This window comes from Lygodium microphyllum, chromosome 17, assembly GCF_053477565.2.
Source record: "Lygodium microphyllum isolate KBCC chromosome 17, Lygodium_microphyllum_v1.1.10, whole genome shotgun sequence".
In the NCBI taxonomy this organism is placed as follows: domain Eukaryota; kingdom Viridiplantae; phylum Streptophyta; class Polypodiopsida; order Schizaeales; family Lygodiaceae; genus Lygodium; species Lygodium microphyllum.
In genome coordinates, this window is record NC_141151.1 from 9,481,876 (window position 1) to 9,509,153 (window position 27,278).

The window sequence follows — 27,278 nt, forward strand, 5'->3', positions numbered from 1 at the left end:
CGACACCCTTCCAGCCTGCGCCTTGCTGTTCTGGCTGTTGTTCCATCGTCCGGCGGCTCTTTTCCTGCTGGCGACTTCTTCCCAGGCTGCGTTTTCAGGCAGGCGGCTGTTTTTCTGTGGTGATTACATCATCAGCATTTGCGTTTGACATCATCCTTGCGTTCTGTGCAAGGCGGCCAGCTCAGGAGCTTCTGGTGTTTGTGTTTCGGCACCGGTAACCTTCCCTTGTTGTGTTTTGGTGTTTGCAGATTGGAAGATGTCTTCTCATCAGTCTACAGGTTTTGATGACTCAGATGATGAGCTTTTGTCTCGACATTCATCTGAACGGAGGCGTGATTTCTATCGCGAGGATCGTCATATGGAGTCTCTTCCTTGTTCCCGTCCCCCTTCTATTCATGTATCTCGGCGATCCCCTTCCAGTGGGCCGAAGATGCAGCCTTTGGTACCCCTTGTACAGGTACCCGTACTTCCTCAGCTGCCCAAAGAGGACCGGTTGGATGGCTCCAACTTTTCTCTATGGTCTTGCAAGGTGGAGTGTATCTTGGACTCCTTCGATCTTTGGGAGCTTGTTTCTGTTCCTATTCCCCGGCCTCAGGTGGATCCTGCAGATGGGACATCTATGGATCGTGCAGCCTTATGGGATCGGCTCAATTCTAGAGCCAGATCTTTCCTCTTTCTGAGTTTGCAGGATTCTGTCCTTGTTCATGTTCACAGGTTGAAGACTGCAGCGGACGTGTGGCAGAAGCTAGCGTCTCTCTATCAGCAGAAGACGTTTGCCCACCGGATATCTCTCGAAAAGAAGTTGCGGATGCTCACTATTGATGATAGTCCTTCCGTGAAGGACCACATCAATAGATTACAGGATACGAGGGATGAGCTTGTATCCCTCGGTTGGACGATATCTTCTGAAGACATGGCTATGATTCTTTTGACTCAGCTGCCATTGCCTCGGTTTGATGTCTTCTATACCAGCCTACTTACATCGAGGACCCGTGAGAAGCTTCTATGGGAGGAGCTATCTCCGCTTGTCTTGGAGCATGACGAGCGACTCAGAGAGGTCAGTGCTAGTGGATCCGACTCCACTAGAGCCTTTGTTGCAGGTTCGGGAGGACAGAAGAAGAAGAAGAAGTCAAAGGCTAAGAAGAAGGACAATTCTTCAGGCTCTGACTCAGATTCAGAGAGACCGAAGTGCCCACACTGTGGGAAAGGGACACATCCCGAGGAGAAATGCTGGAAGAAGTACCCTCACCTTCGTCCAGGAGCGACGGGTGGATCTACATCGGAGCCTTCTTCTACCTCTACACCCGCTGTTACCCATGAGTCAGTGTTCCTTCATATCCATGCTTTGGAGGAGGATCCTTCTTCCGTGGCTGCAGTGTCTTCTGCGTAGCCTTGGTTAGTGGACAGTGGTGCTTCGAGTCATATGACTCCCCGAGGTGATTTGTTACAGGATCTCCGTCCATCAAAGGGTTCAGTCACTGTTGGTGACATTTTATCGGTGCCTATTAGTGGTGTTGGCACATTGCCTTTGTTTACAGACCGACCTACGAGCTTCCTTTCACAGGCCCTACATGTTTCGGATTTGGGCCTTCCCCTCCTCTCAGTTTATGGCCTTACGAGGCTTGGCACACGAGTGATCTTCACCGAGCATGCCGTTGTTATTGAGGATTCTTTTACAGGAGGTGTCTTATCTACAGGTTGGCAGGAGAGCGGGCTTTACATGCTCCATTCCCCTTCTTTGATGCAGGGTCCTCCGCGGCAGTCTATTGCTACACCCGTTTCCACTTGTGCACCTTCTATTCCACAGGTTCCTTCCCATCCCCCACCCTCTCCTCCGGTGGTTCCCTCGTACCTCCCATCCCTTTCAGAGGGGGACGATCTCGGTGATGCGGCTGTGGATTCCCTGGCCCCTAGTGTTTTAGAGGGGGCTTTCCAGGATCGTGAGGAGCTCCTTCAACGGCAGTCTACATCGACGGACTTCATCGACATTGGCATTCCTCTTGCCGCCCCAGGATCCGTTTCTCCCTTGGCCTTCAGCCACATCCAGGATCTGCGAGGAGGTGTTAGCAGTCATGTTTGTCATGCCTTGTCATCTCCTGCCTGTGAGCCTCAGTTTGAGTCAGACGAGGACATTAGGAGCTCTGACATGTCTGTCATGTGTTATGATGGGGGAGGCTAGTCACTCTTGATTGGCTATCTTAGGTTGTGTATTTCTTTTTGGCCTCTTTTAGTGGGCAGCCACTGGCTGCCCGGCCACCTTTTTGGTCACTGTTGTGGGGCGCCCATTTTAGGGCACTTTTAGGGTTTGCGCCCATTTTAGGGTTGGCGCCCATTTTAGGGTTAGGGTTAGGGTTTGTCCGTTGCCTATTTATTGGCAGCCCCCCTCCCCACTTGGTTAGTTGTCTTCTTGCAGATTCCGACACTCCTCCCCCGTGGTGGTGCTGCCATCGTCATCAGCCTGATCTGGTGCTCTCACTGACGCTGTGGGCTGCGTGCAGGGACTGATCAGTCCATTTCAGTGTATTCAGCATTCATTTCAGTCAGTGCAGATTTCTCTTCCTTATTTTCTGCTTTCTCTCTCTCTCTCCCTCCGTGTTCGTATTTCCTCTTCCGTTGTGCACTCTCACATCATCATCCCCCACTTCTGCATTATCAAATTCCTCCATATTTCCTCTTCTATCATTGCTGTTTTATAGGACAGCAAGCCTGTAAATTCATTACAGCACCTTCTTCTCGAGCTCTTTTTTCCATTTTAGCAACAAGAAGCAAGCCCTATCCATGTACTGCTGATCAACGATGGAGAAAGGCTGATTTCCCCTCTTTCTTCTCTCACACTGTAAAGAAATCAGTTCTTATCATTGCATAATAGATAATGCATGTGTATTTGTACATCTTTGCATGATCTTGTGAGAGAGAATTACTTCTCCTCACTCTCAGGTTGATTGTAACTGAGCTCTTCCCTAAGGGACTTGGGTTGAGCAGAAATACATTCCTTCGGGGAGGGGAGGGGGGTTTACCCATCTTCAACCCTCAATCTTGTCTCCATTACTTTTACATTTTCATGGCTGTAATTTTGTGAGTAATTTTCATTTTCAGCTTTAAGTGTTCATTCTCTTTTATATTAAATCTCGAAAACAAGCGAATATCATAATTGTTAAGTATACTACGTTGTTCGGGGCGTTTACAGTGGCATCAGAGCTTTGGCTTGGTCCTCATCTCAACACTGGTAGTGCTTAACAATTATAAGTTTTCAGCCCTTGCATCGAGTGCTTGAGCATATTTTTCTTAGAGTCTCAATCGATCAGTCGAGTGCTATCCTTCAAGCCATTCAAAGTCTTAGAGAGGAGAATCAGCAAATTCGTGAGCAACTTCTCAAACTAGAAAAAGTTGAGAATCCCAAAGAATTCAAGGAAAGAAGCCCATCTGCTTCAAGGAGACAAAGCCATACCAATGAAAGGAGCCGATCAAGAAGTCCAACTACTTCTAAGAGATAGTCCCATTCTACTTGAAGACAAAGAAAGAGATCGCGTCGAAGCTCATCCTCTTTTTCAAAGTCATCTGGCGCCTACTCTGATGGACCCTCTTCTAGTGACGAAGAGTCACACCCTTCTCGTGAAAGACCTCATCATCGTCAAAGGTGTCCACATTCTTCACCCTCGTCTCCATTTTCATCCCCATCAAGCACTTCATCATCTTCAACCTCAAGATCCGGGCATGGACGAAGGCATAAGAAGAAGAAGAAGACTAAGTCACTATCTCAACTTGAAAAGAAGATCAAGTTCAGTATGTATGATGGTTTCCAAAATCCTGATCTTCTTTTAAAGTTTATTCGTTAATTTCAAATTTTGTATGGTCGTGACAAGTATAAAGAAAAAGAAAAGATTAAGTTTACAGCTTTACATTTGATTGACTTAGCCCATACTTGGTGGACAGGGTTGGAATATGATTATGCTGTCCCAAAATCATGGCGGTCCTTTGTTCGCATGATATAAAGCTAATTTCTTCCTGTTCATTTCAAAAGAGATGTAAAAATGGAATGGAATCGGCTTTGGCAAAGGAAAAATGAGTCACTTGGTGACTATATCAAGAGATTTTGGAAACTACTTTTGAAGGTCCAACATTTCAAGAAGATTAGCAGTTCGGAAAAGCTTAGGGAGTTTCAAGGAGGTTTGCATTTTAAACTTCGTACTGCTCTTAATCATTATCATTGTTCTAGTCTCAGGGAACTCATTGACCATACTGAGACATGGGAAATGGAGCACAATGGCAACAAATCATTCCAAAAGAATGATAATAAGAGAGTAGCTGATGATGAGGAGTGTTCAGTCCCAAATGAAGGACAAAAACAGCGGCAAAAGCAGCCATCAAATCAAAAGAAGATGAAGCTCTATGCACCTCCTAATGATTCTCAATTTTGCTCCAATCTATACCCACAAGTAAAGTAACTTTCCGAAGAAGAAAAGCAGTGCTTCATGAAAGAAGGGAAGTGCTTTAAATGTGGACAAACAGGCCACATAGCGAAGCAATGTCCAAACAAAGGACAAAGCAAGGTTTTTGACAACAAGCCTAAGTCGCTAGTGAAAATCAATGCTATCAGTGATGTAGTTGCAAACACAACTCACTCTCCAAAGATGCGCAAATTATTTAAAGCTTGGGGACAGTTGCAAGGTAAGCAAGCACTATTCTTGATAGATCTTGGGGTGAATGAAAATGTCATTTTCTTGCAATTAGCTAAGGAGCTTGGATTAAATAATGAAGAGATGGACACTTCGGCAAAAGTTCGCGAAGCTTTAAATGCCAATGAAGGTGACACAGTGAAGAGTGTGACACCCTACATTGGCAAGCTCAAGTTTCAAATTCAAGGCTACAGTGATGAAGATACCTGCTGTATCGGAGACCTTGATGGTTGTGATGTGATTCTTGGCATGCCCTGGAATCATAGAGTAGATTCAACCATCTTCTCTAAAAAAAAGAAGGTAGAACTCACCAACAAAGGCAAGAAGTACGAGATCCAAGCTGGAGTTTCTGGAGACACCATACCTATGGTAAGCCATATGCAAGTCTCTAGAGCAATTAAGGATTGTGTTCAATGTTGTTTGCTTTATGTCACTGATGTAAAAGATAATATGAATGCTGAAAACCAAGAGCGACTTCAGCTCTTCGAAAAGTATAAAGATTATTTTTCGGAAGATCTTCCTTATTAGCTTTCCCCAGAAAGGCCAGAAGATCATCATATTGATATTATTCCGGGCAGTTCTCCTCCTAATATAGCACCATACCGTGTGAGCCGTCCTCAACAAGAAGAAATTAGAAAGCAAGTCGAAGACCTACTCAACCGTGGGCTAATTAGGCCAAGTAGCTCACCATTTTGTTCAGCGGTTCTTCTTGTTCAAAAGAAAGATGGCACATTCAGGATGTGCATTGATTATCGAGCCCTTAACGAAATCACTATTGATGAGATTTTGGATCGTCTAGGAGGCTCAAAGGTTTATAGCCGCATTGATCTAAAGAGTGGTTATCATCAAATTAGGGTAATATCACAAGATGTACACAATACTGCTTTCCGCACTTCATACGGTCTTTATGAATTCTTGGTGGTTCCTTTCGGATTAACCAATGCACCAGTCACCTTTAATCGAATGATGGAGCGCATCTTTAGAGAGCATCGACAATATGTCGGTACTTTCTTTGATGATATTCTTGTCTTTAGCAAGAATGAATAGGAGCATCATCAGCACTTGGAGATTGTTCTACAATTACTTCAACAAAATCAACTCTTGGTAAATGGTAAAAAGAGTGAATTTTTCATGCATAAAATAAATTACCTTGGGCATGTCATCTCTTCTGAAGGGATTCAGATGGATTCTGAAAAGATCAAGATAATCCAAGAATGGCCTCATCTTCATGATGTACATGAGGTGCGATCGTTTCTTTGCTTATGCTCTTATTACCGCCGCTTTATCAAGCATTTTGCACATATGGCTTCTTCACTTCATGACCTTACAAAGAAGAAGACCTCTTTCCAATGGAAGGAAAAAGAGAAGGCAGCCTTTTCAAGGGTGAAAACAGCTCTTACTTTTGGACCTGTTCTTATCATTCCAGATTTGGTAAAACCATTTGTGGTGGAAGCAGATGCTTGCAGTGATTGTATTGGTGCAGTGCTAAATCAAGAAGGCCATGCCGTAGCCTTTCAAAGCCGCCGTCTAAATGATGTGGAGAAAAGGTATGACATTTATGTAAAGGAGCTCTTAGCAGTGGTTTATGCTTTGAATATATGGAAATATTATCTTTTAGGCAATGAATTCCTTATTAAAACTGATTATCAGAGCTTGAAGTATTTCAAGACTCAAAAGCATTTGCAGGAGAAACATGCAAGATGGGAAAATTTCTTGTCTATGTTTCATTTTCAAATTATGTACACTCCAGGGAAACAAAATGTAGTTGCTGATGCACTTTCTAGAGTGCCTCGCATTGCAACTATTACAGTGGCTCATCATGAAGATTTTCAAACGATGAAGAATACTTATGATGAAGATATTGATTTTGTAGCAATTTGGTCAAATTTACAGCAAGGAGGTTCTCATCCAGATTATTCCATCAAAGACGGTTACCTTCTCATGAACAATCGCCTTTGTGTCACTCTTCTTGTTCGACAAAAGGTGCTTAAAGAAAGTCATGAATCCCCTTATGCAGGGCATAGAGGGAGGGCAGCCACTCTAAGAGCAATTGAGCGCTACTTTTATTGGCCAACATTACGAAGAGATACACATAACTTCATTGAGGCTTGTCTAGTATGCCAAAAATCCAGGTATGATAGGTAGAAGACTCCAGGATTGTTGCAACCTCTTCCAGTGCCCAAAGATCCATGGGAATCTATCACAATAGATTTCATCTTAGGTATTCCAAGGACACCTCAAGGTCATGATATGATTTGGGTCATAATTGATCGATTCAGCAAGAAATCACATTTTATTCCATGTCATGAAACATTAAAATCCGCACAAGCTGCAAGACTTTTCATTCAACATATCTTCAGATTACATGGTATGCCTTCTGAGATTATTTCAGATAGAGACTCCAAATTCACAAGTAACTTTTGGCGTGCTTTATTTGAGAATTTGGGAACCACTTTAAAGCTCTTCTCAGCTTTTCATCCTCAAAGTGACGGCTAAACAGAGGTGATGAATCTCACTCTTTTGGATATGTTGAAAGTTTATATTAGTGAACATAAGTCACAATGGGAGAAATATCTTCCATTATTGCAGTTTGCTTACAACAATACAGTGCACTCATCCACAGGGGAAGCTCCAAATAAAATAGTACAGGGTAAAGTGATTCCTCCTCCAATTACTCGCACTAAAGATAAGATTTTTGCTGTTGATGAGTTTGCTTTAGATTTAAAAACAGCAATGGATCAAAAGTTCGAGCCACTATCAAAGTTGCCCAAGAGCGACAAAAGAAGCAAGCAGATAAACGAAGAAGACCTTTGGCTTTTGAAAAAGGTCAATATGTCTTGCTAAAGTTTGATAAAAACAAAGCTCAAACAAGGTTCCGGTCAAAATTCATCTTTTCCAAAGCTCTCCATCTCAGGTATTCCAAGGACACCTCAAGGTCATGATATGATTTGGGTCATAATTGATCGATTCAGCAAGAAATCACATTTTATTCCATGTCATGAAACATTAAAATCCGCACAAGCTGCAAGACTTTTCATTCAACATATCTTCAGATTATATGGTATGCCTTCTGAGATCATTTCAGATAGAGACTCAAAATTCACAAGTAACTTTTGGCGTGCTTTATTTGAGAATTTGGGAACCACTTTAAAGCTCTCCTCAGCTTTTCATTCTCAAACTGACGGCTAAACAGAGGTGATGAATCTCACTCTTTTGGATATGTTGAAAGTTTATATTAGTGAACATAAGTCACAATGGGAGAAATATCTTCCATTATTGCAGTTTGCTTACAACAATATAGTGCACTCATCCACAGGGAAAGCTCCAAATGAAATAGTACAAGGTAAAGTGATTCCTCCTCCAATTACTCGCACTAAAGATAAGATTTTTGCTGTTGATGAGTTTGCTTTAGATTTAAAAACAGCAATGGATCAACTACGAGCCACTATCAAAGTTGCCCAAGAGCGACAAAAGAAGTAAGCAGATAAACGAAGAAGGCCTTTGGCTTTTGAAAAAGGTCAATATGTCTTGCTAAAGTTTGATAAAAGCAAGCTCAAACAAGGTTTCGGTCAAAATTCATCTTTTCCAAAGCTCTCCATCTCAGGTATTCCAAGGACACCTCAAGGTCATGATATGATTTGGGTCATAATTGATCGATTCAGCAAGAAATCACATTTTATTCCATGTCATGAAACATTAAAATCCGCACAAGCTGCAAGACTTTTCATTCAACATATCTTCAGATTACATGGTATGCCTTCTAAGATCATTTCAGATAGAGACTCCAAATTCACAAGTAACTTTTGGCGTGCTTTATCTGAGAGTTTGGGAACCACTTTAAAGCTCTCCTCAGCTTTTTATCCTCAAACTGACGGCTAAATAGAGGTGATGAATCTCACTCTTTTGGATATGTTGAAAGTTTATATTAGTGAACATAAGTCACAATGGGAGAAATATCTTGCATTATTGCAGTTTGCTTACAACAATATAGTGTACTCATCCACAGGAAAAGCTCCAAATGAAATAGTACAGGGTAAAGTGATTCCTCCTCCAATTATTCGCACTAAAGATAAGATTTTTGCTGCTGATGAGTTTGCTTCAGATTTAAAAACAGCAATGGATCAAGTTCGAGCCACTATCAAAGTTGCCCAAGAGCGACAAAAGAAGCAAGCAGATAAACGAAGAAGACCTTTGGCTTTTGAAAAAGGTCAATATGTCTTGCTAAAGTTTGATAAAAGCAAGCTCAAACAAGGTTCCGGTCAAAATTCATCTTTTCCACTTCAGCTTCTTGCTCATTGAAAAATACACAATGTTTTTCATGTAAGTTTGCTAAAACCTTACATAGGACCAGAACCAAAGGAACCCATTACTGAAGATCCCCCAGAAGTTGAAGAAACAGAGCAACTCTTGGAACCTGAACAGATTTTGTTTCACAAGGATCGAACCACAAGAAGTGGCCTTGTGACTCGAAAATTCTTACTAAAATTCAAGAATCTACCCACAACAGATGCACAGTGGGTAGATGAAAAATTCATGAAGGATTACCCAGACATTCTGCAGCCATATTAAAAAGCTTTTCAGCTGAGGACAGCTGAATAAAAGCCAGAGGGCTGTCACAACTCTATAGAAACAGAATTTGTATCCTTTTTCATTAATTGGTCTATATAATGATTTATTAAATTTGTTTCCTTTGCACTAATTAGATATTAAGAAAAGTGCATTGGAGCTGGCCACTGATGAGTGGTCACAGGTTATGATGGACCCACGCGGTGGATTAGAGAAAAGATAGTTCACACTTCCATCTATATGGCCCGATTGGGCGGCTGTGACCAGAACTCACGCATATTAGGGTTAGACGCACACACAGAAATGATTGATGCCTTGAAGTGTAGGCTAGATCCGCCAGAACAGACAGTTACAATCAACAAGATGGCATGATCATGAAATGCTTGTACAATGTGCATGTGTGGGTTGAAAGCTTGAAATGCACATTTCTTTGCATAGGAAAGTCACATGAAGATTCTGATACCGTCTTTGTGATATACACGGAAAAAGCTTTCATATGACACCCATATTGGGGGGTCCCTAAATTTTAGGAGATCCCTAAATTTTAGGAGCCTCGAATTAGCCTAAAAATGCTCGTTCTAAAAAATAGGGATGTCATTCTAAAAATAGTAAATTCTGTGCTCTGACTGTGCTTACTAAATTTGGTTGTTTCTATTCTTGACAGTATTCAGCCCAAAAAGGAAGGCCATAGAGAAGAGACATCACATAAGTTTCCAAGTGTCCCACCACTTGTCACATCTCATGATATGTGGCTGGACACTTGTCTTGTGCTACTCCACTTTCCCCTTTTGTACTAGCTCTTCCCTCTCCTATAAATAAGAGCTCGTTTTTCTTCATTCAGCATCATTTTTCTTTGCTGTAAACTCATGTACAGCACCCACAGATAGCCAGAAATTGGCTCCGTCCATCCCCATTATCATCTCCGACTTCTCCATTATCAAATTCCTCCATATTCCCTCTTCTATCACTGCTGTTTTACAGGACAGTAAGCTTGTAAATTCATTACAGTACCTCCTTCTCGAGCTCTTTCTTTCATTTTAGCAACAAGAAGCAAGCCCTATCCATGTATTGCTGATCAACGATGGAGAAAGGCTGATTTTCCCTCTTTCTTCTCTCATACTGTAAAGAAATCAGTTCTTATCATTGCATAATAGATAATGCATGTGTATTTGTACATCTTTGCATGATCTTGTGAGAGTGAGAATTACTTCTCCTCACTCTCAGGTTGATTGTAACTGAGCTCTTCCCTAAGAGACTTGGGTTGAGCAGAAATACATATCCTTCAGGAGGGGTGGGGGGGGGGGTTTGCCCATCTTCAACCCTCAATCTTGTCTCCATTACTTTTACATTTTCATGGCTGTAATTTTGTGAGTAATTTTCATTTTCAGCTTTAAGTGTTCATTCTCTTTTATATTAAATCTCGAAAACAAGAGAATATCATAATTGTTAAGCATACTACGTTGTTCGGGGCGTTTACAGTTCACTTGTTCATTGTAAGTGTGTGTGTGTGCTCATGCATGCTGCTAAATCCTAATTGTCACTTGAATGTGAAAATTTGATGCTTTGCTTATGCTTAATTGACATTTGATTAAAGGATTTAGTAAATGTGCAATTAAAAGATGCACATGTGTTGAACATGTGAGGTGGAAGCTACTTTTTCACAGTTGAAGGCCGAAGAACCTTGTGAAAAAGATGGGTGTCAAAGGCAAAAGTTGTAACAAGTTACACTTGTTAGATTCTAGGTGAATTTTGGTGTTAGTTTGCCCTTAAGACCATTAATTGGCCATTAAGTGTTAGTGGTGACACTAGGGACTAGGCATTAATTAATGGATTAATGCTTGTCCAAGGGTCAATTAATGCATGGGACCACTTTGGGTTGCAAATGGCCTAGCCAATTAATTTTTGGATGGGCAAGGTCAATTTTCTGGGCATGGATTAAGGGCTGAATTAATTTTCAGAATTAATTAATTTTGAAAATTAATTAAATGACTGGAAATTATTGAAAATGGATTAAGAAAGCTGCCACTTGGCAAAACTTTCCCATGCAAGTGGGGGAAAGGCTAAATAGGACTGAAGGGAGAGGGAAATCTCATTTTTTCATTTTGGAGCTGTTGGGAAGAGGTGTTGGACTGTTGTTGCCAGTTTTTGGGGCCATTTCCCAGCCATTGGAGACCATTTTGGTGATGGAGATTGCATATTCTTGACCTTGGGAAGCTGACAATTGCTGCTAATGCACTTTCTCCTGAAGATCACAGTCTTTGATGCTCCTATTGTTGTTGGTGTATCCATTTGGGGCTGGTACAGCAGGGCAGCAATTGATTTTGATCAGTTCGGGACAAATCTCAAAATCTTCTCCCTTTACACAGAGGAGATTTCAGCCATTTTTGGTGGGCTGATCTGTAATTTCTGTAGTAAACCCTAATTTACAGCAGAAATTAGACTTTAGCAGCCACCTTGGGAACTGTGCCAGAGATTGAAGGCTCAAGGGACTGAAATCAGCAGCTGATAATTGAAGATTATCAAGGGATTTTTGGAGCCAGCCCATCCCAAATTGATTTGGGGCAGCATTTGGCCAGCCAAGGGTCAAATTGGAGAAGAAGTCCTGGGTGAATCAAGGGGCAAATGACCCAAAAGGCTTGCTGGTCATTTATGACAGCAAGAGCAATTGGTTAGCAGGAGGAGATTGAAGAATCTCAAGTTTTACTCCTTCCAATTGAATGAAAACTAAAGAAATACCGCAAGGGGCGCCAATTTTGGGGCCAACAGGGAGTCTACTATCCAAGAATGTTATGGTAAAGTGTGTATTTCATTTTATATGCATTTATTTATTGCTGTAATTAACTCTTAAATCAGGTTATCATCACCCATTCCAAGAAGGAAGGCTGGTTTCACTAACCTAACAAAAAAGATAGTAAAATTATTGTAATTCAAGGTGAATGTGATGTATCAAACTCTCCTTGAATTTGTTCACTAAAAATATAACTAAAAAGTCTTTGTATAAGGAAGAAAAAAACTTTTGAGTTGGATAGAAGAAACAAGTTAACTGAATTGCTAGATGAATTTAAAGATGTGTTTCCTAACGACTTGAAACCTAGACTGTCAATTAAGAGGGATAATCCAATGAAATTAATTAGAGACCCTCACCCAATATATAAACCATGTTAATAGGCTTAGTATAAACTAACATCGAGAAGTGGAAAGGCAGATAAAATGATATCTTGAAAAGGAGTTTATTAAACTCAGTAACTCACCATGGGCTTCAGTGTTCAGCAATTTTATCATGGGCTTCAGTGTTCAGCAATTTTATTGGTAAAAAAGAAAGATGGCTCCATGCAACTTTGCACAGATTATAGAACACTAAACAACGCACATATACTTGCCATGGATTAAGGTAAGTAATCACAAAGAGGGTTGCGCCATCGGCAGCCCATTCTCTATTGTTTCCTTCACTTTCTTTGCTCTGTTTTCTCTGTTAGGCCCTAATTACTGATCAGATCAGCAATCAGCAACCCTTAATTTATCATTGGTAACAGAGCCTAAAGTGATTAGGAATTAGGAATAATAGTTACTTGATGTGCAAAACAGCAGGAAAAGCAAAAATGACTGCTGGAAAATAGAAACGACTGCAGAGAAAGTTGACACCTGCAGCAAAGATCAGGTGCTTTTATGATAAACACGGTAGCTTTTGAAGTTGTGGCTACACAGAAATCATGGCAACAAAATTGGAGTATGACTCCACCAATCTGGCAAGCATGTGCAAGCACCTGCAAAACACATTTTGTTGTTTGGTACACCTTGCAAATAGATCCCTTTTTTGTTTCTTCAGATCTCCCTTTTTGACTGATGCAGTGTTGATCTCTTCTTTCTCAAATCATCCTTAATGGCATTCAATACACCTTATAATTTTTATACACAGATCGGCCTGCATTTTGAGTTTGGAAGGAGTTCGACAAGAAAAGTATAAAAATTGGCCTAATTAGATTTTGTCGTTCTTTGACACTTCTGGTCAAAGACAAGCACCCAGTACATGAGATTAGCAATCACAAGCACTGAACATATCTGATAGGCTTGACCATTATCTTTCATTTTCTCTCTCCACTTTCTTTTGTCTTGGGTCCAAAGACTCTTCACAGGAGGCTGAGATAAACATTAGAATGGTGCTGAAGGACTGCCTCTTGAGTCTTTCCAGAGATTACAGGTGTGAAGCTTTCAAATTGTGCCCTCTAAAGACCAAAATGTAGATGGTCAACAATAGTCAAGCAGTTGTAAAGTCAGAAGTTTTGGCTTTTGTTCATCTTTGTGAGGACCAATTCATAGTGAATATGGTATTCGATTTTCCTTTTGGAATGACCTTGTCAGCCATTTCAAGAATTATTCTGTCAGGTAGATATGGCCTACTATAGAACTTGGCTTCTGTGCTGAACAAGATTTTTAAGCTTCTTTTGACACTATACTGTCCAAGACAAGCACCAGTACATGTGACTAGCAATCACAAGCAATGGGCATATCTGACAGGCTTGACTATAGTCTCTCATTCTTTAAAATTCCCTCCACTTTCTTTTGTCTTGGATCCAAAGAATCTTCACAGGAGGCTGAGATAAAACATTATAATGGTGCCGAGGCAATGCCTCTGGAGTCTCTCCAGAGATCATAGGTGTGAGGCTTTCAGATTATGCCTTCTAAAGACTGAAATGTAGATCGTCTACAATAGTCAAGTAGCTGTAAAATCAGAATTTTGGCTTTGTTCTTCTTTGTGAGGAGCAATTCATAGTGAATATATTATATAATTCTGCTTTTGGAGTGACCTTGTCAGCCATTTCGAAAATGTTTGTTACATAGGTACTGAACAAGATTCTCCACTTATTCCAATGTGCAGTTATATGACAAATTAGAGGTGAAGATTGCCTCACCAGATTTTCTTGAGAGGCTTGGAAGCATACATGAAGTTTGCCCTGAGGCTAATACCGACTGCCAAGGTACTTTCTTTTGTGGACCAAGGAGATTCAAGTTTTAATAGGCTCTTAATGAGGCTGTATGTTTTGATTTTACACAGATGCTCAGGGCTCATGGGACGTTATAACCGAGACAGATTTGGACTCACGCAATGGGTTGGGGTCTGATAATTATGTCCTAATAAATCAGGAAGATATCGTAGAGGGAATGGCGTGTTTTATGGCAAAATATGTTGCTTCGCTACCTCAAACAAAGGTGTCCTTATCTGAATCTTTGATTGTTGTACTAGAGTCTAGGATTTAACATGTTTGAAAGACTGACTGATGCGGGTTACTTTGCGTACAGGAAATGACTCCCAAGCAGCTCCAAGATGGTACGCAATCTTGAAATAGTGCATTTGAAGACGTCTTTGGAACTTATGATTCTATTGCTCACTAATGTTTTGGGTCTTTGAACAGCTCTGAGAAAGGCTTTTGGTGTCCGGAAGAAAGGCAGATTACGAAGGTTGTGGAATGGTAGTAAGGTACTGTATACTGCCGCTTCGTGGGGGGCAACTGCAGTGAGGTTAGTATATTCCACTTTGTGGCTCGTGGGCAGACATCAAGCAGGAGTTCAACTGAATGTATTGGGTTTGCTGATAGTTTTTGGTTGGTTGCAGTTTGTATAATAATCCAGCCTTGGTTCAAGCTGCCTCTAATGCCTTTTGGACATCAGTCAAGCTTGTCACCAAATATATGTAGTGTGCAGGTTTAAAGGGTTACTGATTCTTTGTTAGCTACATGGAACGATACTGGGTTCTAATTTCCTTCCTCAATGTGTAAATACAAACATTTGTACAGTATGCCTGATTAAGGCCGATGTGCTCTTTTCTTTCCAAGCCTGCTCAATTATATGAATCATAATTTGTGGTTACATTGGCAATATACTCATTTTACTATCTCACTTGGTCATGGTATATAAAAGACAATACACATTGTGGTGTGTTATCTGCTGTGGATGAATAGTTGCATGGGAGTAAACTGTGTGTGTTTAATGTGTGTTTGGTTTTGTTACAAGTGAGAAAATTGGCTTTGAATGGTTTTGTTTTTCTTTGTTTGTTTTGTGGTGATCCACTAGTTATTGAATGTGTGAGATTCTTTGGATGTTGGATAATCAAGGTTTTCTATGGTGCACAGTACAACCAATAGTTGGTAGCACAATATGTCACATCCGTGCTACCTTTATAGGCCATATATACAGTCAAGTTGGTAGCACAGTACAACACATCTGTGCTCAGTATTATAACTTTGCTAATGCATCAAGAGGAAGGTTAAGCACCAAGATACTCCAGTCATTCAGGTGGATTCCAAACTTTCTGAGAATGTTTCAAATGCGAAAACCTTATTTTCTGCTCCTATACTATTGTTTTATTGGCAGAGTTTAATGAAATAAATAAGGTCTTTACTTCTTGAGTGTGTATTCCAGGCTCTGGTCACTGTCGATATAGGTCATGATAGATGTTCATTTTCTTCTATGTTGTGTATCTTCCTAAAGAAAGTCTTCCGGCCAATCAACTAAGCAAGTCTTGCACTTGTTTCATTTACAAGTTTGAAAATGCATGAAGTGCACATGGGCATTTCCTTTAAGTTTGTGCTTGTTGGAGCTGGAGTCAATGTTATTGTTGAAAAGTGTAGTATGAATGGTTGGTTTCTTTAGAGAGAGAGAGAGAGAGAGAGAGAGAGAGAGAGTGTGTGTGTGTGTGAAAAAAGTCATTTTAGATGCCTCAAAGATGCATAGGACAGAGAAACGTATCAAAGTTTTTAGGTACAATTTGCTTTTGCGAGCCATAGGGTGCTATTAGCACAAAAAGAAAATCAACTAACACACTATCAAGCTACCATGACCCAAAAGTAACTTGATGCTTTTAGGCTTTCTTACTCTTCTATGATAACTTTGTCACCTTGATACACCATCCATTTGCCCTTCTTTTTGGTTGCCTTGATTTTGGCAATGTCACTTGGTTGTGGTTTGAGCTATGGTGGTGTAAGTTAATTTGTGATCCATACTTTAGTTCCCTTGAAACATTTTGATTGCTTTAATATTTCGACTCTATCTTACATACTTTTGAAGTCGTAAGAAGTTCGATTTTTTATGTGCTCAATGAATTTTCATGGCATTATCCGCTTGAACTTTTTCTTCTAGCATCGGCCTTAGTTTTGTCTCTAGCTTGTATGTCTTTGAACATCCTTAATACTTTTCATAAGCTAGTTCCTCGTGTTTCTTCATGCCATCCCTTAGGGAGGCTTCCTAAACATACAATCTTCTTTGGTAATATAACTTCATCAACTACTATTGAAAAGATGGTGTTTGCCATACCTTGTTGATTTGCCTCCTTGCTTTGATTTTCTCTTGTATTGTTCTTGTACTTTGGTCATTACTTCATTGACTTCATTTTTAATATTCTAATTGATTGTAGCCACCTCTATTACCAGCTTTCCCTTAAGTTTTGATGACTGCATAAACATTTTGGCAAGTCAAGTCTTCCCAAACCATGTTCTTTGCTTCTAAGTTGCAAACTTGTCAATATAAATATTTTTTCCATGGGCTTGGCTCTTGATTGGGCTTGCATGGGTGGTGATGCCCAAATCGTGCTTGTGCATAGAGAGAGAGAGAGAGCTCTATTGAAGGGTAATGACATGTGAGATTAAAATGATGAGATTTATCCATGGTATATTTGTCATGAAAAAAACTTAAGATTGAATAATATAAGAGAGAGAGCTCTATTGAAGGGTAATGACATAATATTAAAATGATGAGATTTATCCATAGTACATCTTGTCATGAATAAAATTTGAGATATAGATCAATAATATAGATTTCCCATTATCCTTAAATATCTACTATAGGGCTAGGACATGGGAATCTCATTCCTTTAATAATGTATATTTATATGAATCTTGAGAGTATTTGATGATGAAAAATATGCAGTTATTAGCAAATTTTGACAAGAATTTGGTTGGCATAAAGGTTTTATTTCTTAAGATTTAGGGAGAAATGTCATATAACTTCATTAAATCTTAACCATAGCAAAATATTGCGAGCATGTGATGAAAAGTATACAAGTAAATTCATAAAATAAACTAATAAAGATATACATGATGGTGGGGCCATCTTTTATTTATACATCTACTTTGTTAGTTGAAGACCATCCTAAAGAATATTGCATCACTGTTTTGGCATTTAACCATGTAACATAGTTTCTTTGTAAGCATAAGATCATCTGAAAGTCTTGCTTTGAATATGCATGAACTTGGTCCTCTATGAAGTGTCAAAGGTGGAGAAAAAGCCCAAATATATGGAATAGGGCCATATAGATGGCACTACTACTGAGCCAAATCCCATTGAGTGACATCCTTTTTTAGCAAGTGCCCTTCCAATGCCTTTGTTGTTGCGACATGTGCTATCTAAAATATGACGATTGTAGTCATGTCCCCAATAAAAGATGCTAACAATGAAGTTGAAGTGTTGGGAATTTGTGTGTGACTCTTAACTATATGCAATGATGTGCGTGACTCCTAATTACATGCAATGAGGGTGGGAACTGGAGCTTGTTATAGTTGGATGGAAACAATGTTATCCCCACTCTTTTAAGATCTACATTTTGAGGGCTTAATAAGAATTAATATGTTGAGATCTAAAAGAGGCCCTAAATTGTACCTTTCATGTGGATGTTGGCAAGGAGGAATGATGAAGGCCATAGAAGATTCAAGTGCTATATTTGCAAGTTGACTTGATGATGTTGTAATTCCATTGCTTTTCAACGAAACTTTGGTGTCGACATGCTTCTTTCTCTTCTTTGAGCTCTTCTATCCAATCATCAACTTGTTAGCTATAGAGGGACCATGTATACTGACACCTCCCTTCTTACTTTGAACCCTTGTTATTGCATTTTTCAAGGATCATGTCCTCATTAGGGAAGTCTTGGGATGTGGTGCCATATTCTACATATCTCTAATTATCTTTTTTTGTCCTTGATGTGTTCTTGTTTTTGTGGCAATTTGAAGATAAGTGCCCATGTTGACTGCAATTCCAACATTCGATAGTGTCTTGGGTTTGGATCATGCCTCTCGTTCGGCCATGTTCTACTAACATCATCACCAAAATAGGGTGGTAGTCCATAAGCCTCGTCATATGTAACATAAGGATTCATGCTGTCTTCTTCTTCCGGTTGTCCTTCTACAATGCATGGGAGCATTGCATTTTTTAGGGATCATGTCCTCGTTAGGGAAATCTTGGGATATGTGACTCTTATTGCATTTTTCAGGGATCATGTCCTCATTAGGAAAATCTTGGGATATGTGATGTTGCATTCTGCATATCTCTAATTAGCTCTTTGGTCCTTCAAGGGTTCTTGTTTTTGTGGGTAGTTTGTAGACAAGTGTGCCGAAGTTGACCGCAATTCCAACACTTCATAGTGTCTTGGGTTTGGATCATGCCTCTCGCTTGGTCATGTTCTAACATCATCACTGGAATAGAGTGGTAGTCCATAAGTCTCGTCATATGTAACATAAGGATTCATGTTTTCTTTTTCTTCTAGTTGTCTTCTATGTAGTACATGGGAGCATTGTTGGGTAGGTGAATTACGATTAGACTTGAAGGTATTGGTATTGGTAAAGGATCGATATTTTCTAGTGGCACAAATAATCTTTGGTCTAAGTGGGATATCTAAAGCCAATTGTTGAGGTCTTTGATAGAAAGGCCCTCCATTTTACTATTCATATCGGATGTTAGCATATGTCGTAAGATATGGAGCCTTCTTGGGGCTCTATAGAAAGTTGCTTCATGGTGAAAGTGATCATAGTAAGTGCAAAACTAACTAGTTTTGGGTTATTCTTAGGTAGACAATTGTCACCACCATGTATGCACTAAATGTTTTGTATGTGTATCCTTGGCCGCTTGATTATTTCCATGAGCTTTAAGAGCTCTTACTATTGCTACTTAAAGGTAGCCATAATATCTTGAGTAATGTTGAGGTGTTGCTTTTGGTGGGCTAGGAATTTGACGATCGCATCCCCATTTGCCTTTGCTTCTCTCCCTATGGAGGTTATCTATTTTCATAGCCTCATCGATTTTTCCATTTATGTTGGATCTATTTAGATTGAACAACTAGCCATGGCTTTGTATATTCCTCCATCTCAAATATCCTTGAAGAAAGCCTTGGTTACAACCATGGCATTAGCCCTTTCCATAGTAGGATTTTTTTGTATAGGATTTCCACTTTGGAGATGTAATCTTTTATGTTCTCTTCCTCCTACTTCACATTCATCAGCCTTACTATGAGATTGTCCCCCTATCTAACCCTTCCCAAACACATGATGAAGAGATCCCTAAGAGTAGAGAAAGGTGCTTCTTCTACAGTGTCCTAGCTTGTAAACCACATCCTTTCTTCATTGAGCTTGACTTCACAATTTACACTAGTTCAACCACCTCCACCAATGCACAACCATTCCTTTAGCTTTTCTTGTACGTAATCATTGTAAGTCTTAATGGATGTAAGCCTTCATCATTGTAAGACTTAATTAAATGGAGGATGCAATGGTGCTTTGTGCTCAACCAGTTCACTTGAATATACTAAGTTCAATTGTTTTAGTTGTAAAACAAGTACACATACAAAATTATGACTAAAGACAGATGGCTTTAGGGTTTCTTGGGTAGAAAAGGGTAGCTTTCAAGTTATAATCATCGTCAAGTAGACTATCTAGTCATGTCTTAAAAGTAGGTAAGCTACACAATCTTGATCTTAGGTAGGTTCACACAGTCCAAGTCTTAACCAAGCCTACTCAGTCATGGTTAGCAATATTGGACTTACATTGGCATATTCTTGGTCTTACATAAGCAAGCATAGTCTAGTCTAGCAGTCTTAGTCTTAGGTTACCCAATAATGGTCTTGGACAAGCAAGCAAGGTATGCAATCAAGGAAACAAGTAGATGTGTAAGTAGGTAGACAAGCATGTAAGCCAACTTATCTTACAAATGTGGTCTTGAATAGATAGGCTATGTAGTCTTGGGAGGTGCTTATGTAAGCAAGAAAGCTTGACATGATATCATGGTCTTGTCCTTGAATGAATAGGTTATGTAGTCTTATCATTTGATTCTTAGTATTTCACAAACAAAAAGAGAGACCACCCAAATCTTGAATAAGTAGATAATTAGGCAAGTAGGTAGGTGGACAAGCACGTAAGCAAGCTTTTGATGATGTGGTAGAGGTAAGAAGACCCCAAAGTAGATAGTCAAGCAAGCATGCTTGCTCAGTCATGGTCTTATGCTTACGCCAATCTTAGACTTAGTCTTGTATATTTGTGGTCTAGGTAGACAAGTTGGGTGAACTAGGACTCAAGTAGACATGATGATGTGACATAGGTGACTAGCACTCACTTAGACAAGCATATGGTCGTGGGCAAGTAGACAAGCACTTACTTAGACAAGCATATAATCGTGGGCAAGTGGAAGAGCATTCACATAGTAGGTAGAGTACATGTATGTAGACTGAAAGATGGGGTAGACATGCATAAAACTAGACTACCTCAATCATGGGCTTGTGTAAGTAGACTATTGATATGGCATATGTAGAACCACATGCATTGAATTCAGTCATGTTCTTGGACAAGCATGTAGGTAGACTGATGATGATATAGTAGGGTTAGTCTTAATCAAGCAAAAAACAAGTGGATAGACTAGAGATGATGTGGCATAGATAGACAAGCAAGCAGGTAGACTAGTGCCAAGGCAAGATGAGACTCAAGCAAGTAGACTAGTTTGTAGTACCTAGATCGGATGAGACTCGAGCAAGTAGGCATATTGATGATGGGGTGGCAATACGTAAGTCTTAATCAAGCATTTGTGGTCTCAACTTGGCCCTAAATGCACTATTTGATAGGGCCATGGTTTTGAATGTTTAAAAAGCAAGCCTGTGTCTATTTTGTATCTTGTTCAACAAATGTAGACTCTCCTCCTCCACATAATGACAACCATAGCTGACTCACATCTCTCACTTCTTAAAGGTTATGATGGAAGACTTGTGTGGATAGTCCAACATTGATATTGCTAAGCTTCTTGATGGATAAAAAGAAGGTAAGTAAGAGATAGAGAGGAGAGTTAGAGGAGATAATGAGTCAAGCTTCCATGGCTCCTCAAATAGAAGGTTTTGAAGCATTCCTTGAATGCATCTCTTCTTCATTCTCTCTTCTCCTCCTTTGTGGGGATGGAGATATCCAAGATTCCACTTCAATATGCTCTCTCATAATCCTTCTCTCTTCTCCATCTTTCTTTCTCACCCAAACAATTAGTAGACATACAAGTATGCATGGAGATATATGATTATGCACTGGTAATTGGTATCATCTTGATAGGGATCTTGTATTGAGTTCCTATAGGGATGCTATCAATTAGTCCAACATCACGTATCCCTTTGCTACCAAACCATAATCAACTATCGGTCTTTTATTACATCCTAATCTACTACAAAATTATAGCTAGTAATGTATCTATGCACATGGTATAAGCTACCACCTTAATATTTTGGAAGCTACCATTCTACTACCAATATAACAAAGATTAACGGCTACCAAACTACTAGCAAGTTAACATATTGTTAGCTAGCACTCTACTACCATGCTCAAGGTCAGCTACTAGTATGCTATTAGACTGGGAGATTATGGGATGGAAGCTACAAATAGTTTACTAGCCACCAATCCACTATCAACTACCATTTAACTTTCAGCTCCATTATATTGGTAGCTATCACTCTATACCATGGTCCACTTTTAGTCAACTACCTAGTGTGCTACTTTCAATTTGCCATACAATTGGGAGCCACCATTTTGTTTTTAGCTTGCTACCAGTTTAGAGATATTGTATTGAGAGCTACCAATACTTTTTTAGGTAATGGCACTAGTTTCGGTCAACTACCTGGTTTGCTACTTCTAATCTAGTACCCCATTTGAAGCTAACATTGTGTTTTTATCCAAATACTAGCTAGAAATAGCAGATTGAGAGCTATCATGTTTGGACAATGTTACCAATCTACTAACACTACTTCAATGCATGGCTATCATTTTTCTTTTAGTTTGCTTCAATACATACCTACCATTTACCTTCTAGTACCATTGTACTATCATAATAGGATATTACATGAGCCACTGTTCTTCTTCTAGTTTATTGGGAGCTTCCCAACTCATCCTAATTTACCAACATGTTGATTATTTGTACTTAATGTGGGAAGGGTTCTTTATTTCCTTGAAATAGAGTTATGTAGACATACAACTTTAACAAATGGACTTTTAGAAGTTGTAGCCTTAGTTTGAATCCTTATGAAATCAATCCCTTATGATGATCAAAGCAAAAATTACCTTGCAATCCCAACTTGTGAGAGCTATTTTGATAGTTAGTGACAATATCCATAGTTTTGTCAATGAGTCAGCTATTGACATGTTGAGATGTCTTTCCATAGATTCACAAAACCCAATTAAGATATTAGGAGCCAATGGTGAAGAAGAAGTTAGCACCCACATGTGTTCACAAGCTCACATAAAATTGGTTGAAAATTTTGAGGTAAAAGTGAATTCAATTGCTTTAGAAATGGAGCCCATACATGTGGTACTAAGGTGTGATTGGTTGATGACATTGGGAAAGGTTATTATGGAATTTCTCATAGTTGTATATGGGGTTTGTTAGTGACAGACAACTTATCCATTTACATGGAATCCATAGCAAATATAATTTTCAACTTATCACTACTACAAAGTAACTAAAGGAGTTCAAAAAGTGCTCATAAATATTTGTATTGCACCTTTACAAAGAGATAATAGATCAATCAAAATAATCAATATATAATTCAAAATTTAAGGCCCTTCCTAAGGAGAATAGGGATTTATTCCAAGTGCCTGCAATGACATTACCTCCTAAGAAAGTAGCTGATCACCCATTGATTTGGAGCCTCACTCAAAAAAAATGAACAAGCCACCCTACAAGTTATTTAAATGTGAGTGTAAAGAGGTTGTCAAGAAAAGCAAGGAGCTATTAGAAATGGGAGTCTTTAGACCTAGTTCTTCACCCTATGCTTCACTCGTATTGTTGGTTAAGAATAAAAATGGATCTTTTAAGATATGCATAGATTATAGAGATCTTAACAAGATCACAGTGAAGAATAGGTACCGTATTCCAAGAATGGATGATTTATTGGATGAGCTTAAGGGGGCAAAGTACTTCACGAAGATAGACTTGAGGTCAAGCTACCACCAGATTTGCACGAGAGAGGGTGATGAGGTGAAAACAACCTTTAGCAGTGATCATGGGCTTTACCATTTCTTGGTTATGCCATTTTTATTGACCAACACCCTAGACACTTTCCAGAGCTCAACAAATAAGATACTATAGCCGTTTCTCTTCAAGTTTGTATTATTGTTATTTGATACTATCCTTATTTACAACAGATCGTTGGAGAACCATCTCTTTCATATAATGAAGGTATTTGATGTGTTGAGACACCACATGCTCTCTACTAAGAAGATGAAATGCTCATTTATGTAGACATACGTGGAATATTCAAGACAATTTGTCAGTGAGAAGGTTCTCTAACTAATTGTAAAAACCTATGGTGTGTTACAGACTAGCCAACACCTCTACTGATACTACCTCTCTTAGAGTATTTCTTGGTATGCCATCATTTTACTGCAGATGCATCAAGCATTATGCAACCATAGTAGCCACTTTGACTGATAGATTGAAGAAGAGAGCTTTCATTTAGGATGCCATTGTAGATAAAAGCTTTAACTAGTTGAAGTATCTACTCACTTTTGCTCCTATTCTAGTATACCCAAACTTCTCTAAGGAGTTTGCTATAAAATGTGATGCAAATCGCAAAGGCATAAGTGTTGCATTGTTACATGAGCATGATGTTACTGCTTTTGAGAGTTGCAAGATTATAGAGAAGGAGATGGCTATAAATGTTACAGGAGCATGGTGTTATTGCTTTTGAGAGTTGCAAGCTTATAGAGAAGGAGAAGGAGAAGGAATTGCAAGCTTATAGAGAAGGAGATGGCTATAAATGTGCATGACCAGGAGATGTTGGCTATCCTCCATGCAATTAAAAAGTGGCATCATTATTTGTATGGTAGTCAATTTAGGGTCGAGGGATCACATGGTCAAGTACTTCCTCTCTTTGTTAAATCACACTCCTAAGCAATGTAGGTGGGTGGGTACACTATAGAATTATGATTTTGACATTATACATATGAGGGGTAAATATAATATAGTGGCTGATTTTCATTTTAGGATGTGGACACACAAAGTTTCAGCAATTATTGAGCTTCACAATGACTTGATTGAAGAGTTATAAGAAGCCTATCTTTTGGATAAAGAACTTAGCCATATATTTTAGAAATTATAGCAATGGATTATGGAAGAAAACTCTCATTTTCAGTTTGAAAATTTTCTCATATGGTTTAATGGAAAGATTTTTATCCCTTATTATTCTCATTCCAAGCAAAAAAATTATGGAGGAGATGCATTCTTCGCCTTTAGCTAGACATAGGTGTTTTCAAAACCTATGATAAGATTTCAAAGAGTTTTCATTGGAACGGTTGTGGAAGGATGTGAAGGATTATGTCCCTAGGTGCATTCCCGGTCAATAGAATGAAGACATCACTCATAAGCCAAGTGGTTTGTTGTAGTCCTTACCCATTCTTGAAGGAAAGCGGATGTACATAACTATGGCTAGTCAGTTTATGGAATACTTCAAATGGCATGGGTTACCATAGGTTATTATACATGATAGGGACTCTAAGTTCATGAGTAATTTCTTGCAAGAGATATTCAGCTCTATAGGTACTAAGTAAGCTCCATCTATAGCTTACCATCTGTAGAATGATGGCTAGATAGAAAGAGTCAACAAGTGGTTGGAGACCTATCTTAGACACTTCTATCACGATTTGCAACATGTATGGGATTTTTTGCTACACTTGGCTAAGTTTTCCTATAATAATTCTACTCGTGTCAATTTGAAGTTTCTCTCTTTGAAGCCTTTTGTAGCACTAAGCGCCTCCTATAGTTCTCTTTTGTGAGAAGGTTAACCCTCATGGGAAAGAAGACTTAGAGTGCATGTAGACCCTTCTTTAGTAGTGCAAAGTGAATCTTAGGAAAGATCAAGAACAAATGAGTTTGTATGATGATGAGAAGAGGTGCACCTATGGAGTTCTAGGAAGGAGAATTAGTGTTGTTGAAAGTGCCCAAGTCTCACTACTCCACTATGAAAATAGCTTAAGCAATAAGCTTGCCCATAGGTTCTTTGGGCCATACATGATTCTTAAGCGCATAGGAGACTTGGCCTATAGATTGGAACTTCCCTCTTCTACTAAGTCTCACAACATTTTTCATGTTAGCCAACTTAAGCCTTTTTTTGGCACTCAGGTTGACAATGTGGGTAAGTTACCTCCTCTCGATGAAGGTCTTATATAGTATGTTCTTGAGGAGGTCATAGGTTAGTATGAAAATAAGCTTCACTCTAGGTCCATTATTGAGTATTTGATTAATTGGAAATGATTTATATTTGAGGAGGCTTCTTGGAGGCCTTCATATATATTAGATGAGTTTTCCTACCTTCAAGACGCATTCTTGGCTGAGACCTAGTCACAATTGGACATGTTTTGTTGCAGACATCACCAAACCATGACTTGTTTTATAACACATTTTATTTTATGCAATTTTCAACAAAAGGCTACCTACATATATTGAAAGTACTCCTTGAGAGATTTGTTTTGATGTGTGGCATGGCTCATTTGGACCAACCCTTGGAAAGTTTCTTTAAATTTGTTGAGCATGGTTTGTTATTACAAGTTGTCTACTAACTATAGATACTCTTTCTTGAAGATTTTGTGGCTCAAGATTTCTTTGAAGACATTTGGATGCTATATATTATTGAGACTTGCTTTAGTTTCATTTTAGCTAAAGTTTTGATTTTTTCCAAGTATTTTTATCATTTGGAAGGTTGTAAACAAAGTAGTACTCTATCATGCCCATTCTTTCAGCCATTGTAATATCTTTCCATTTTGTTTTTGGGGAAAAAAACCTTCGGGCATGGATGTAATGTAAGAAATTGGAAATAATTATATATTAGATATATTTGGGAAAATAAATGCCATGTCAAATTGACATTGGTATAAGATGTAAGGGACTTGTAATTTTTTCATCATTCAGTAACATCGAAAATAATATCTTCATCTCTCCAACTCTTCTAAGCTTTCATGCCTTCTCTCTCCTTTTATCTCTCATTCTAGTATTTCTCTCTCCTTGTCAGCCTTTCTCTCTCTTCTTTTCTCTTTTTTCTGCACTCTTCTCTCTTCTCCCTAGTTTGCTTCATGACACGAGAGAGAGAGAGAGAGAGAGAGAGAGAGAGAGAGAGAGAGAGAGAGAGAGAGAGAGAGAGAGAGAGAGAGAGAGAGAGAGAGAGAGAGAGAGAGAGAGATGAATTGCGTAAGTTAATGTGCTTGTCCCTCCCTCCCCCCCTTCCCCCTTGCCCCCCACAAGACAAGTACACATGATGTGGAGGCTGCTTTTTTAAATCTCTCCTACCCCGTCATTTCTTTAAATAATGCCCCCACGTAAGCAGGTGAATGTGGCAAGACCTTTGGATGCAGGGAGACCATCTTCTACCACCACTGTCTCAACCACGCATATGAACACTCCAAATAATAATGAGATGCATTTCGTACTAATTTAATTGATTATTATTTAGAACGATAAAAGAAAAATAACCAAAGTAGATAATTAATTTGCATAATTGAAAAGTGAAGAGGTAGTCCCTAAGGAAAATTTAGCCATAGGAATAAGGTATGTTTTAAGGAAGAAATAAATTGATTTATTGATAGGTTAGGGAAAAAATCAATAAATTTTAGATAGAAAAAATATTCTTAATAAAAGGGCAATATGTTGGACGACACATAAATTAAAATATTTATTTAATAAATCAATTCAAGCATAATGAAAATTATATAAAATAAATAAATTCTTAGATTGGTATTTAATAATTTAAAAAATTTATTAAATAGA

The 27,278-nt window shown here is 39.0% G+C and overlaps 1 protein-coding gene across 2 annotated transcripts in view; it reads left to right on the plus strand.

The window, feature by feature from the left end:
* The window catches only part of LOC148021558 (uncharacterized), a 37,001-nt gene extending 21,885 nt beyond the window's left edge, over positions 1-15,116 (plus strand). The window contains exons 2-6 of one of the 2 annotated variants that reach the window (XM_087696982.1): positions 14,119-14,218; positions 14,296-14,450; positions 14,541-14,568; positions 14,654-14,759; positions 14,837-15,116. In XM_087696982.1, coding sequence (XP_087553108.1) covers positions 14,119-14,218; positions 14,296-14,450; positions 14,541-14,568; positions 14,654-14,759; positions 14,837-14,948 — 501 coding nt within the window. In that variant the 3' untranslated portion in view covers positions 14,949-15,116. The remainder of the gene's footprint in view (positions 1-14,118; positions 14,219-14,295; positions 14,451-14,540; positions 14,569-14,653; positions 14,760-14,836) is intronic. The other variant, XM_087696983.1, reaches the window with a different exon arrangement.
* The last annotated feature ends 12,162 nt before the right edge of the window (positions 15,117-27,278 follow it).